Here is a 14834-nt window from a genome sequence, read left to right on the forward strand (position 1 = left end):
TGCAGACATCAGGATATGAAAATTACACTCATGTTTATCTGCGTTGGTTTATACCCTGATGTCTATTCTGTACCTATATTCTACACTGTGATGTGGCTGAATGACAAGAGCAACAAAAAAAATCAAGTCACTAAATATTGTTAAATTACTTTATTGTGCCTTTAAATGTTTAGTCAACATAACAGTTATTAGTTCACGTTGGTTCTCTTTGCAGCATCATAAAATCCAACTTAAGGAGCTGTGTGATCTAAACAGTCTGATCAGTATTGTCATTTAAATTAGTATTCAATAAATCATGGTATATTGTGCAACCTTATCAAATCTTCAAAGGATGTTTTTTCTTCAGGGTTCCTACGCAGTATGGAAAATTGTATAATTTGATTTCAATAATTTTCAGGCCAGGCTTAGTATGGAAAAAAGAAAAGAGTATGTAAAAATATCTGTGTTTTCAGCCCATTGTCCCTGTTCTGTTCTCTTAAATATGAAATTTCTAAAGATAAATTGATCATGCAAGCAGAGTGTTTTTCATGGTGTTTGAAGCAGGCAGCCAGTGTGGCCAAGATGTTTACCACTGAATAAAAGATTGCAGGCCACAGCTTGATGTCGTCGAAAGCAAGGCAAGAAATGTGCTTGTAATTTATTGTACAGAGCTGCCTCAACATCTGAACGTTGCAGCTTTGCCCACAGTGCCTTATAACTGAGCCTAAAAATCTACAGAGTTTCAAAGTCTCAAAATTTGGATCTGAAGCCTAGAGCTTATTCAGTATTCTGATACAGATGAGGCATTAGTATAGTATATGTTCGTTATGACAGAGTAGCACCACTGGCCAGTTAAATCGCTCCATCCCTAAAAAATTAAAACAGCACAAGGCAATACTTTTTTTTGTTTTTTGTGTTATCTACCCTTTTGCAGGACACACCAGCAGAGGATGCTCAAGGGATTCTGGAGCAGCTCATCATGGCAGAGTCAACCAGAAGGGGAAGGACTATAGAACCCACCAAAAGACTGAAATCATCATAGAGGGAGTGGAGGTGTGATACAAAGCTAAGATAATAACCTAAGGTGTTGCCTAGCTTCTAGAGTTGATGTATGCACTCAACCTGGCATCCAAAACCATTTGGTTTCACTTTTGAATTGCTCCACAAATATGTAATATTCTGGGCCATTAGAATTTCTCAGGCTCGGCTAATGGTGCAAGATAATTAACTGCTTTATGTGAAAGCAAAGTGACATTTAATATTGGGCTGTCATCCCTGATCTGCCTCTGCACACATCCTATGAAAATTTGTCAACAATGAATACCCTTACCTGACCCTCATATGCAAGTTTTTATATTTACTCAAAAGCTCTGTGTTGGTGATGAGACTGTTTGAAAAGAGATATTTGTTGATAACTGTTGTAGTCAATGTCATAACAAGTTAAAAAAAAATACATAATATAGTAAGTGACAAACAATCTCGTTAGGTATACCATAAAAAAGTCATAGTATAGCATGTCAAAAAAACTCATAAAAAAAAGTCATAGTATAGCATGTTGAAAAAAGTGATAAAAAAGTCCTAGTATAGCATGTCGAAAAAAGTGATAAAGTCATAGTATAGCATGTCGAATAAAGTGATAAAAACGTCATAGTATAGCATGTTGAAAAAAGTGATTAAAAAAGTCATAGTATAGCATGTTGAAAAAAGTGATTAAAAAAAGTCATAGTATAGCATGTTGAAAAAAGTGATTAAAAAAAGTCATAGTATAGCATGTTGAAAAAAGTGATAAAAAACGTCATAGTATAGCATGTTAAAAAAAGTGATAAAAACGTCATAGTATAGCATGTCGAAAAAAGTGATAAAAAAGTCATAGTATAGCATGTTGAAAAAAGTGATAAAAACGTCATAGTATAGCATGTCAAATACAGTGATAAAAACGTCATAGTATAGCATGTTGAAAAAAGTGATGAAAACGCCATAGTATAGCATGTTGAAAAAAGTGATTAAAAAAAGTCATAGTATAGCATGTTGAAAAAAGTGATAAAAAACGTCATAGTATAGCATGTTGAAAAAAGTGATAAAAAAAGTCATAGTATAGCATGTTGAAAAAAGTGATTAAAAAAAGTCATAGTATAGCATGTTGAAAAAAGTGATTAAAAAAAGTCATAGTATAGCATGTTGAAAAAAGTGATAAAAACGTCATAGTATAGCATGTTGAAAAAAGTGATTAAAAAAAGTCATAGTATAGCATGTTGAAAAAAGTGATTAAAAAAAGTCATAGTATAGCATGTTGAAAAAAGTGATAAAAAACGTCATAGTATAGCATGTTGAAAAAAGTGATAAAAAAAGTCATAGTATAGCATGTTGAAAAAAGTGATAAAAACGTCATAGTATAGCATGTTGAAAAAAGTGATAAAAAACGTCATAGTATAGCATGTTGAAAAAAGTGATTAAAAAAGTCATAGTATAGCATGTTGAAAAAAGTGATAAAAAATGTCATAGTATAGCATGTTGAAAAAAGTGATAAAAAACGTCATAGTATAGCATGTTGAAAAAAGTGATTAAAAAAGTCATAGTATAGCATGTTGAAAAAAGTGATAAAAACGTCATAGTATAGCATGTTGAAAAAAGTGATTAAAAAAAGTCATAGTATAGCATGTTGAAAAAAGTGATTAAAAAAGTCATAGTATAGCATGTTGAAAAAAGTGATAAAAACGTCATAGTATAGCATGTTGAAAAAAGTGATAAAAAACGTCATAGTATAGCATGTTGAAAAAAGTGATTAAAAAAAGTCATAGTATAGCATGTTGAAAAAAGTGATAAAAACGTCATAGTATAGCATGTTGAAAAAAGTGATAAAAAACGTCATAGTATAGCATGTTGAAAAAAGTGATAAAAAAAGTCATAGTATAGCATGTTGAAAAAAGTGATTAAAAAAAGTCATAGTATAGCATGTTGAAAAAAGTGATAAAAAACGTCATAGTATAGCATGTTGAAAAAAGTGATAAAAAACGTCATAGTATAGCATGTTGAAAAAAGTGATTAAAAAAGTCATAGTATAGCATGTTGAAAAAAGTGATAAAAACGTCATAGTATAGCATGTTGAAAAAAGTGATAAAAAACGTCATAGTATAGCATGTTGAAAAAAGTGATAAAAAACGTCATAGTATAGCATGTTGAAAAAAGTGATTAAAAAAGTCATAGTATAGCATGTTGAAAAAAGTGATTAAAAACGTCATAGTATAGCATGTTGAAAAAAGTGATTAAAAAAGTCATAGTATAGCATGTTGAAAAAAGTGATTAAAAACGTCATAGTATAGCATGTTGAAAAAAGTGATTAAAAAAGTCATAGTATAGCATGTTGAAAAAAGTGATTAAAAACGTCATAGTATAGCATGTTGAAAAAAGTGATAAAAAACGTCATAGTATAGCATGTTGAAAAAAGTGATAAAAAACGTCATAGTATAGCATGTTGAAAAAAGTGATTAAAAAAGTCATAGTATAGCATGTTGAAAAAAGTGATAAAAACGTCATAGTATAGCATGTTGAAAAAAGTGATTAAAAAAAGTCATAGTATAGCATGTTGAAAAAAGTGATTAAAAAAGTCATAGTATAGCATGTTGAAAAAAGTGATAAAAACGTCATAGTATAGCATGTTGAAAAAAGTGATAAAAAACGTCATAGTATAGCATGTTGAAAAAAGTGATTAAAAAAGTCATAGTATAGCATGTTGAAAAAAGTGATTAAAAAAAGTCATAGTATAGCATGTTGAAAAAAGTGATAAAAACGTCATAGTATAGCATGTTGAAAAAAGTGATAAAAAACGTCATAGTATAGCATGTTGAAAAAAGTGATTAAAAAAAGTCATAGTATAGCATGTTGAAAAAAGTGATTAAAAAAAGTCATAGTATAGCATGTTGAAAAAAGTGATTAAAAAAAGTCATAGTATAGCATGTTGAAAAAAGTGATAAAAACGTCATAGTATAGCATGTTGAAAAAAGTGATAAAAAACATCATAGTATAGCATGTTGAAAAAAGTGATAAAAACGTCATAGTATAGCATGTTGAAAAAAGTGATAAAAAACGTCATAGTATAGCATGTTGAAAAAAGTGATTAAAAAAAGTCATAGTATGGCATGTTGAAAAAAGTGATAAAAAAAGTCATAGTATGGCATGTTGAAAAAAGTGATAAAAAACGTCATAGTATAGCATGTCGAAAAAAGTCAGACAAGATTAAGATAAGCTAGATCTTTGTTGACATTGTACAGACATACTTGTGTACCACAGCACAACGAAATTGGGATACTCTCCACTTTGGTGCAAAAGAAGACATAAAAAAACCCAAGATAAAATAAAATATATGAAGGGTAGAAGAATATATATAATCCAACATATACAAAATATACACTTAAGTGTGATCTAAAGTGCAGGTGGTAAATAGATTATTGTTGGTGATAAATATATTGTTCATTGCACATGACCCATTTTTGAAGAAAAAGGGCAGCTAGTCAGATGTGGTTTATATTTATTAGTGCTATTGCCATTATAAAAGCTATCCCTGAGTCTATTTGTCCGTGACTTCAGTGCCCTGAATCTCCTGCCAGAGGGCAGCAGCTCAAACATCCGGTGTCCTGGGTGTGTGCAGTCTCTCAGGATGTTATGTGCTCTCCTGAGACAGCGAGTACTGTAGAGGTCCTACAGGGAGGGGAGAGGATGGCTAATTAATTTCTGGGCAGTGTTAATGACCCTTTGTAGTGCCATCTTGTGTGCCATGGTACAGCTGGAGAGCCGCACAGAGATGCAGTATGTCAGCACACTCAATAGTATCGCATGTCGAAAAAAGTCATAGTACATAGCATGTTGAAAAAAGGGATAAAGTGATAAAAATGTCATAGTACACTTACCATCTTTAGGACCCGAACAGTGTCTTTTCCCAAACAGGAGTAAAGAGACATCATTCACTGGCTTACCTTAGAAATATTTTATTTCCATCAAGTAACACGTTTGGAGGATGGATTCCATAAGACTGATGCATCAAGATTCACAGTTCTCAGTCAACAGCAGTTATTGTGATGAAAAACACATACAGATGAAAAGCATAAGGTTGTGTAAGAGGTTTATTTTCTCCATATATTTTACAAATAGAAGCACATATGTTCATAGACTCTGGACAACACGTGCCTGAAGTACTTTGAAGAGCTAAAGGTAATGGAAACGAAGGTCTTGCCCGTTTATCTGCAGAGAAAGAGAAAAAAAAAAAGGTAAGAACAGTGTTCAATATGGCTGGGGACAGGGTGAAAACTCAGTCTAAAAGGCATCTAGACTAGGGCTGAACTATTGTATTCATTTATCCAATTGATAACAACATGTTTGTTTGTGTGATGTATTATGTTGTACAAATTATAATGTTTACTCTGCTCAGCTTTGTTTGGTTTTTTTGCAATGTTATGTTTTTAAATAAATATTCACAGAAATTCTGCAGTTCATCTCATTTCATCCAGCCACTGGCCAGCATGAAAGATCAGTTGAGTGTATGTGATGTGGTGTTAGTTATATTATAGAAAACTTTATTGCAATTTCAGTTTGAAAAAAAAAATATCAGCCCCCATCTAGGGTTTGGATAAAAGAATTTATGCTTAACATTTCTACATAGGTTGCTGGTCAAACTAGCCAAGAAGGGATCCTAACATTACAGTCTACTCTACAGTGTTACCTCCTCTGTTAAAACAAGCCTCAGTTCCTGAGTTCAGAAAAGGATGAGGAGGAATAGATTTCGTCAGAGAGGAGAAAGAGACATGCAAGAATGTGATAGCTTCTGGAAATTTATAAAGACATGCATAGATGAGAAAAGAGTCTAAGAAAAGTTTTTGTAGGGATGGAGGAATACAATGATGGGTTGAGTTACTGAGGAAAATCTGCACATTATTAAGTGATAGAAGAGAAAGAAAACACAGCAAATACTTACAGAGCAGCAGCTCCAGAGATGATCTCAATGAGCTCCTTGGTGATGACAGCCTGTCTGGTACGGTTGAAGGTGAGGGTCAGCTTGTCAATCATCTCAGCTGAGGAAGGGAGAGACAAATGTATTAGTTACCGTCACAATGTTTAACGTTTTTACTTTAGTATGTAAAGTCATAGTAGTATGTCATCCAAAATATGATCAAAAAAGTCATAGCATAGTATGTCGTCCAAAACTTGATCAAAAAAGTCACAGTATAGTATGTCGTCCAAAATGTGATAAAAAAGTCACAGTATAGCATGTCGTCCAAAATGTGATAAAAAAGTCATAGTATAGTATGTCGTCCAAAATGTGATAAGAAAGTCACAGTATAGTATGTCGTCCAAAACTTGATCAAAAAAGTCATAGTATAGTATGTCGTCCAAAACATGATAAAAAAGTCATAGTATAGTATGTCGCCCAAAGTATGATCAAAAAAGTCATAGTATAGTATGTCGTCCAAAATGTGATAAAAAAGTCACAGTATAGCATGTCGTCCAAAATGTGATCAAAAAAGTCATAGTATAGTATGTCGTCCAAAATGTGATAAAAGTCACAGTATAGTATGTCGTCCAAAATTTGATCAAAAAAGTCACAGTATAGCATGTCGTCCAAAATTTGATCAAAAAAGTCATAGTATAGTATGTCGTCCAAAGTATGATCAAAAAAGTCACAGTATAGCATGTCGTCCAAAATTTGATCAAAAAAGTCATAGTATAGTATGTCGTCCAAAGTATGATCAAAAAAGTCACAGTATAGCATGTCGTCCAAAATTTGATCAAAAAAGTCACAGTATAGTATGTCGTCCAAAAAATTAGCGAAATGTCACAGTATAGCTGTAGGTCAGATTTCTCTGCTATAAACATTAAAACCTAGTACCGTTTCAATGAGCACCAACACGTATGAGAATGACACAAACTCCACTCAAGCCAAGATTCAAACTCGTGGCAGAGCAGTCACAGGCCTGTTTCTATCTCTTCATGATGTGAACATGAAGAACATGTGAACAGAGAAAAGGGAGCTGCTCAAAGCTGGGTTTTTTCCCTAACAGATTTTATTCAGATTGTGTCCTGTTTTCATTTACTTTACGACTAATACAGCGATTTGTTTCCCTATGTGTTAAATGTGTCTGCATATGAAGAGCATCCCACTGTGACAACGGACAATAAAAACTGTTTAAGTGACATGGAAATGTGTGTTGTTGATTTCATTTGATAAAAAGGTTAGGAAATGTTTGTAACTGGACATAAACTTCAGATATCCCTGGTCTAAACAGACATTTAGACACTATGGCAATCACCAGAAATACGTCACGAGTGGGTGTTCGGCTACTCTCAGGTACTGCAGGTGTGAGTATTAGGACAGAGATAGAGATGGTAAATGTGTTCGGCAGGAAGTCTTACAGGCGTTCTTGCTGGCGCTGTCCATAGCGGTCATCCTGGCACTCTGCTCAGCAGTGGAGCCCTCCTTCAGGGCCAGGTAGATGACATTGACCAGAGCGAACTCCTGGTAGTTCCTCAGCACGTCAGCATCAATGTCATCATAGATGCTCAGGTTTTCTGTTGGGGAGGGTTACAGATGTTCAGCATCTCTCTGTACCCGAGGATGTGCCTTTAACTTTTCAAAACAACAACAACAACAACAACAACAACAACAACAACAACAACCATACCTGCGTTAGCAACTGTCTCTGTGGAAAACAAAGGCTTCTGTTCGGTCTTGTAGGAGATGACAGACCTGTATCAGAGAGAGGGAAATGTATTTTACATGAATAATGTGATATAGTATTTTTACACATTTCAAATTTATGTCGATCTCTCAGGTTGTGCAACTTGAAATGTTTCAACATTTCAGCTTTTATTTCCAGGTATTTACATCTGGATCTGATACACAATTTAGAAGACAGCATTATTTGTAATGGAACACAAAATTTTTAGGTGAGCAAAAGTATTGGAACATATAAACTTAAATTAGATTAAAGTGAATGAGACTTAATATTTCGTTGCAAATCCTTTGCTTTCAATAACTGCATCAAGCCTGTGACCCATTGACATCACCAAACTTTTGCATTCTTCTTTTGTGATGCTTTTCCAGGCTTTCACCGCAGCCTCTTTCAGCTGTTGTTTGTTTTGGGGGGGTTACTCCCTTCAGTCTCCTCTTCAGCAGGTAAAATGCATGCTCTATTGGGTTTAAGTCTGGAGACTGACTTGGCCAGTCTAAAACCTTCCACTTCTTGCCCCTGATGAACTCCTTTGTTGTTTTGGCAGTGTGTTTTGGGTCGTTATCTTGCTGCATGATGAAGGATCTCCCAATCAGTTTGGTTGCATCTTTCTTTAAATTAGCAGACAAAATGTTTCTGTAGACTTCTGAGTTCATTTTGCTGCTGCCATCATGTGTTACATCATCAATGAAGGTGAAAGAGCCCGTCCCAGAAGAAGCCATGCAAGCCCAAGCCATGACATTACCTCCACCGTGTTTCACAGATGAGCTTGTATGTTTGGGATCATGAGTAGATCCTTTCTTTCTCCAAACTTTCGCTTTTCCATCACTTTGGAAAAAGTTAATCTTTGTCTCATCAGTCTATAAAACTTTTTCCCAGAATTTTTGAGGCTCATCTCTGTACCTTTTGGCAAATTCCAGCCTGGCCTTCCTATTCTTCTTGCTAATGAGTGGTTTGCATCTTCTGGTGTAGCCTCTGTACTTTTGTTCATGAAGTCTTCTGCGAACAGTAGATTGTGATACCTTCACTCCTGCCCTCTGGAGGTTGTTGCTGATGTCACTAACAGTTGTTTTAGGGTCTTTCTTTACAGCTCTCACAATGTTTCTGTCATCAACTGCTGATGTTTTCCTTGGTCTACCTGTTCGACGTCTGTTGCTTAGTACACCAGTGGTTTCTTTCCTCTTCAGGACATTCCAAATGGTTATACTGGCTATGGGCAGTGTTTGTGCAATGGCTCTGATTGATTGTCCATCTTCTCTCAGATTCACAATTGCTTCTTTTTCACCCATAGACAGCTCTCAGTTTTCATGTTGGTTCCACCTCTAAATGCAGTCTGCACAGGCAAAACCTATCGTACCCAATCTGAAACTGAGGTCAGACATTCAGTGCTATTTATTGTTTGAATAATCAATGTAACTGGGAGACACCTGGGCAACAAAACACACCTGTCAGTCACATGTTCCAATACTTTTGCTCTCATGAAAAATGGGTGGGTTCAAACAAAAGGTGCTATCTTCTAAGCTGTGTATCAGATCCAGATGTAAACACCTGGAAATGAAAGCTGAAATGTTGATCTCTTGTCTCATATTCATCTTTTAATGTCAAACCCAAATATTTTCAGTCTACAACAAAAATAAAGGAATTGGTCTCACTGTTCCAATACTTTTGGAGGGCACTGTAGCTAATTTTGTTCCCTTTAAAAGAGCAGTGAACTTTTAATTCTTAAGAATATCTAGACATTGGAATATAAAAAAATATTTACCATTTTAAAAAGTTAAGTTGTTCACGCATACAAGAAAAGTATATATAAAATTCTAGTCTGTCTGAGACCTAATACAACATTTGGACATCAAACGATGCCTTGTGACAAATAGACAAGCTTAGCGAAGCCTGAGAACACCGCAGCTACACTGGCAACACCGCCTGGAAGCTGGTGGCTTTATAGAGTGGAGGATTTTGGAAGGTAAAACTATTAACGACGGGAGTTGCCAAGCTAACGACGGTCAGGACTCTTTGTTTTAGCTGCAGGCTATGGGTTAGTCTTGCGTGACTAGCCTCCCTCACTGCGGAATGGGAGTCAGGGGACATTCGTTTGGGGGGGGGGGGGGGTAATTATTGATCTAGGAGCTGTAAACTGAATTGCCCACACGGGATAAGTAAAGTTTTCGTCATCGGTGTCTGTGTAAAAGACTAGCTATCGGTAAGCTACACTGTGTTGTCTCTGAAGTGTTGTGTTATTTTCTTTGGAGCTGCACAAGTTGGCGGAGTGGAGAGCGAGAGAGAGAGAGAGAGAGAGAGAAAAAAAAAGAGGTAAAAATTGCTGCACCCAAGTCTCAAAATGGTCAGGAAAACCCTGCATTTTAATCTGGCATCATACTGGCTAAAATGTTGGAGACATTCTTATGTATACAAACACACATGTAAAAACAGCGGGTAAGATCGAGGTCATATCATATCGAATGATGAGTCGATAAAGTAATTATAGCGACAGGCCTGACTTTACTTTTAAGTAACTTTAACTAACTTATAGTAACTAAGCTCCATGCACAAAGTCACGGTCATGTCACTGTGAAACTGACAATCTCAGGTTGAAAAAAGCTCAAAACATAAAAATCACCCCCACTCAATAATTTTGTTATAGTTTATTTGATGGTCAGTTACAGATTTCTATTCAGGTATTTATTACTTTGAGTTTAATATTCAGGCATTCAGATTTATTTTTGTAGATAGTTATCCAGTTTCTGATAAAGTTAAAGACTGATTATGTCCAAAAGTGTTGGGGTGCTGATATTGGCCAATTCGTCCACAATCTCCTGCTCCAAACTATCATTACTATAACAGCCTTTATTAATCCACTGTGGGTCGACCTCTAATACAAATCCAAATAAAGAAAAATAGAGTACAAACTGAGTGTCGTACCTGAATCTGTTGAAGAACACAGCACCCTGGTCAAATTCATATCCAGAGTTGAGCAGCTCGGTGGCGACAATGGAGGCATCGCCGAAGCTGGGGGGCTTACGGCCGACTTCCTTACAGTTGAAGATGATGTGCTTCCCATGAGTTCTGATGAGGAACAGCGAGGATTATATTAGTACAGAAAAACAATCATCACCTGCACACTTCATTCTTTGATCTGTGTTTTCGCACACAGAAACCTTGCACACTAATTCATCACCAATTCATTACGAGGATGAACTTCAGGAGGCTCAGTTCCCCGTCGTACCTGTGCAGCAGGCCTCTCAGCTTGTCTCCCACATTGACCACCATGACCTCCTTGCCAGCGCTGGTCAGGATATTGATCTCGTTCTTGATGGCCTTGGCTATACCAGAGTGGATGGCACCACAGAGCCCACGGTCAGAAGTCACACCGACGATCAAGTGCTTGACCGCCTTGTCCTCCGGCGCTTTGATGTCGGCCTTCTCGTACAGGGCTGGAGAGCAGAGAGGAGAATTAGTCCAGTGTCGAAAACTTTAGATCACACCATCTAGCAAAGTGAGAGACAACATGGCGGCAACTTGAACATACCCAGAGCACCAGAGCCGTACACTCTGGCAGGTTTCAGGCTCCTCTCAGCACGAGCATACTTGGCAGCGGCCACCATCTTCATGGACTTGGTGATTTTCTGGATATTCTTGATGGACTTCAACCGAATGGTGACTGGAGAGAAGAGAAGATATTACTCAGACTGACACCAGTTTGATTATATTGAAACTCTAATATAAACCTGACCAGCACACTGAACTACATTAACCTATCTGAAAACTTAATGATCATTTCTTTCCTGTCACTCAGGGACACTTTGTAAATGAAAAATGCACTGCAGAAGACAGCAACTTTGGGATTTTTTTGTGTTTGTTAAGAGAGTATGAGTAGAAAAGTGCACTTAAAAATGTAACTATCACATTATTATTGGTGCTTTTTGTGATTAGTTTGGTGTTAAATTTGTTCAATAAAAGACTACATTAAATAGTTTACTTTTTTAATTCAACAAGATATTTGTTGTATCTTAGCAGTAAACTGAAATCAGCAGAAAGTCAGAACTGAACACACTTTAATATCTGTTTATCCCAGGTAATATTGTTATGGCAACATTCAACAATGAAATCACAATCTTTTGGCATCTAACTAATTTATATTGATAAATATGGAGGTGATGACAATGCAAGTAGGGCTGCCACGATTAATCGACTAATTGGTTTGAGTCATTTTTCATAGAACAGTACTATTAAAGTCCCCCAAAATACTCTTATTGCAGCTTCTTACGTTCAGATACTGGCAGCTTTACACACTCTCCCGTGACAGTGAACTAAAACCCCTTGGCGTGAGTATGAAACAAGACATTAGATGACGTAATTTTGGGTTTTGGGCGAGATAGACCGCCATTTTTCAACATTTTAACACATTTTTCGATGAAATGATTAGTTGACTAATCAAAGAAGTAATCGACAGATTAGTCGACAATGAAAATAATCGTTAGTGTCAGCCCTAAATGCAAGCATAATGAAAAAAGCATTAAATGAACAAAGCTAAAAATAACCAGGTGATTTCATTATTTTAAAGCTGACGTATCGAATGCCAATCCATGTTTTTTGTCTTTATGATATGCACTTTGTATGTTACTCGTTTGTCATATGTATGCACCTGTTGTGGAAATGAATTTTCTCCTTGAAGATAAATAAACTGTGTTCATCATTTCCCCTTGTCGTAATTTCTGCATTACAACGCAAAATTGCCATCTAAGGAAAGTGGCCTCAAGGGCTACAGTAACAAATAATCAAAAATAAAAACGCAAGTGATGAAAATGCTTACAGATTAATACTGGTGATTAACAAGTGAGAAATTGTCAGTTAGTCTGACAGTGTTGCTCTGATAGCAGCTGGGCCGTGTTACTGTCCACTGTCCTCCATTTATCATTCACAACACCCAACTAACAGTTACTGTTCAAAGCCAGCAATATTTGTTACTTCCACCCACAGAGCCAAAAACCACGGCTTTAAATTGGTCAAATCCCTTGTTAACTGTCCAACATTTTTACTCCTCCGTCTCTCAAATCACATGCATTTTCATCACCTTCAGTTTTATAAATTAATGGTACTTATTCCCCTCAAAGTATCCTACAGTCCTACAGCTGCATGCATCACCTTCAACCAAAATAGACCACAACAAAATATATTAAACCCCACTTTCTTGCTGCGTACAGGTGCACAAACTGAGTATTATTTCCCTCATACTATACCAGATTTTAGCAGACACTATGAAAATGTTGCATCTGTGGTGTTGTCAGTGTTTGATTATGGTCTGTAACCTGTTGTTATGTTGTCATCTATGCACATAAAGAGAGTAGTACACAAAAGTACTTACTGTCCTTCAGGGTAGCCATGTTCCTGACCTGCCCACTGTGAACAGAAACGGTGCAGGTTAGCTTTAGCTGCTAGCTTTATCAACATGTAACATTACCAACAGAGTTTAACATTAACAACAGCTTTGAACCACGTTAATACAAACTCGTTACAGGTATTGAAACATGAACATTTGCTTCGTTGCTAGCTAGCGCTGCAAGTGCGCTACTAGCATGAGTTAGCTTTGTAACTGCTGCACAAGTTAGCTTAAGCTGTTAGCACTAGCTTACTAGCGGTGTGATTGTAGTGTGTGTAAGATCATGCAGTGACACAAAAGTCAGTCATTGGGGAAATTTTCACTCTCTTCACGAGCTTCTCGCACAATGTCAGAGTGTTTTAGCCAGTACGTGTCAGATTAGCTAGCATTAGCTTAAGTTGTCCATTGAGTGCAGCACACCGGTGTCATTCATTAGCCGCGGCCTCCACGTTAGCACGTCCTTGCGTTCAATAACTGCGCGTTACAGACAAGACGTTACAAACTTATTTCAATCACATATCTTTTTCAGTGCACACAGTGACGACACTGCTAAAGATTGTTGTGGAAGTATTTAAATAGTTTTGATTTACCATTGTGGGGAGAACACCAACGCGCTGGTTCTGGCGAACATGGTTACTCCTATGAAGGTCAGACACGCAGGACTGCGCAGGCGCAGGTTAAAGGCAAAATGGCCGAATGCTGCATTCAGGGACTGACAGAAACATCGTTGAACAGAGATGTACACTAAGTAACTTTTACATTGTTTAAATAAATCATAAGATTCGTGTTTACTGAGCAAACATGCGTACATGTCTTTATGTTTAATGTTTTCTATGTTTTACTGTAAAACGCATTGAGTTTACCTGTTTATGAAATGCGCTGTACAATTAACATTGACTTGACCTGACATCCGGGGATTTTTTATTTTTATTTTTTTAATGTAAATATTTATATTTTAGTATTTGGATAAATAGACATAACAGCTACGACCAAGGTCAACAAAGCTGAACAAAGAAATGTTAAAGAAAATAGACAGGTGTGTATTTATATTTATATATATATATGTTTTTTGGTACAAAATCCGTTCTAATACAAACCAAAATCATTTGTAAGACTTTTTCTTTGTTTGTTTTTATTCTATCCTTTATATTCTATCCTTTTCATAATATATACAGCATATTGTGTGTAGTAATTATAGTACATACACCCATATGGTAACTGTCATGATGATTTATTTAAAGGGACGTTCAATATAAATTTATATGAAAAACATCAATGACCCACAATAAAAAATAAAATAAAACGTCTATATATGAGTCAAGTTTTCTGTAAGTTGTAAACCATACAAATAGTTTAAATAAATAAATTCTGAACATATACATGAATTCTTAACTTTACAGTGTAATTTGCATTTAATTCTTTAACATGCACTAGTCCAACTTACACGTTTAGTTACAAAAATTTAAAAATTCTTTATTTATGTTTATGAGTATTGTTAAAAAAATGCTTATACATATTGAATAGTTTTTCTAGTTTTACTGGCTCATTATTTGTACTCTATGTGTTTTTAAATTAAGCAATTAATTTGTTTGCTTTTTATCTTGTCTTTTTTTGTTCATCGTGTTTTCTGTTTTTATTTGTTCCCTAACATGCTGTAACGGTGATTTTCTCACTGGGTTATCAAAGCAGTCAGTCACTTAGTCCGTGAACGCACCTGGAGTTATCGCGTTGTTTTAAGCCTATGCGCGAGATTATGACGT

At 35.9% G+C, this 14834-nt stretch overlaps 1 protein-coding gene across 3 annotated transcripts; it reads right to left on the reverse strand.

Annotated features, from left to right (window-relative positions):
* Positions 1 to 5078: 5078 nt before the first annotated feature.
* atp5f1c (ATP synthase F1 subunit gamma) lies at positions 5079 to 13757 on the reverse strand. Of its 3 annotated transcripts, none has more exons than XM_033614355.2 (9): positions 13665 to 13757; positions 13060 to 13094; positions 11224 to 11355; positions 10921 to 11128; positions 10617 to 10760; positions 7650 to 7714; positions 7381 to 7536; positions 5945 to 6041; positions 5079 to 5214 (listed from the first exon to the last, which is right to left on the reverse strand). In XM_033614355.2, the coding sequence occupies exons 1-9, from the start codon at positions 13703 to 13705 to the stop codon at positions 5211 to 5213; spliced, it is 882 nt and encodes a 293-aa protein (XP_033470246.1). In that variant the 5' UTR covers positions 13706 to 13757; the 3' UTR covers positions 5079 to 5210. The 3 variants fall into 3 exon arrangements, with proteins under 3 accessions (XP_033470246.1, XP_078021521.1, XP_033470247.1); XM_078165395.1 differs by lacking the exon at positions 5079 to 5214 and adding an exon at positions 5698 to 5719; XM_033614356.2 differs by lacking the exon at positions 5079 to 5214 and having other exon boundaries at positions 5941 to 6041.
* Positions 13758 to 14834: the final 1077 nt, after the last annotated feature.

The sequence above is a fragment of the Epinephelus lanceolatus genome, chromosome 23 (genome assembly GCF_041903045.1).
Source record: "Epinephelus lanceolatus isolate andai-2023 chromosome 23, ASM4190304v1, whole genome shotgun sequence".
NCBI lineage: Eukaryota > Metazoa > Chordata > Actinopteri > Perciformes > Serranidae > Epinephelus > Epinephelus lanceolatus.

Excerpts from the sequence above, each read along its gene's own strand:
- atp5f1c (XM_078165395.1), bottom strand. The coding sequence starts at position 13,705 with ATGTTCGCCAGAACCAGCGCGTTGGTGTTCTCCCCACAATG. Across the intron at positions 11,356-13,059 it reads CATGGCTACCCTGAAGGACA|TCACCATTCGGTTGAAGTCC; the intron begins GTAAGTACTTTT and ends TCTTCTCTCCAG. Across the intron at positions 7,715-10,616 it reads GTGTTCTTCAACAGATTCAG|GTCTGTCATCTCCTACAAGA; the intron begins GTACGACACTCA and ends TCTCTGATACAG.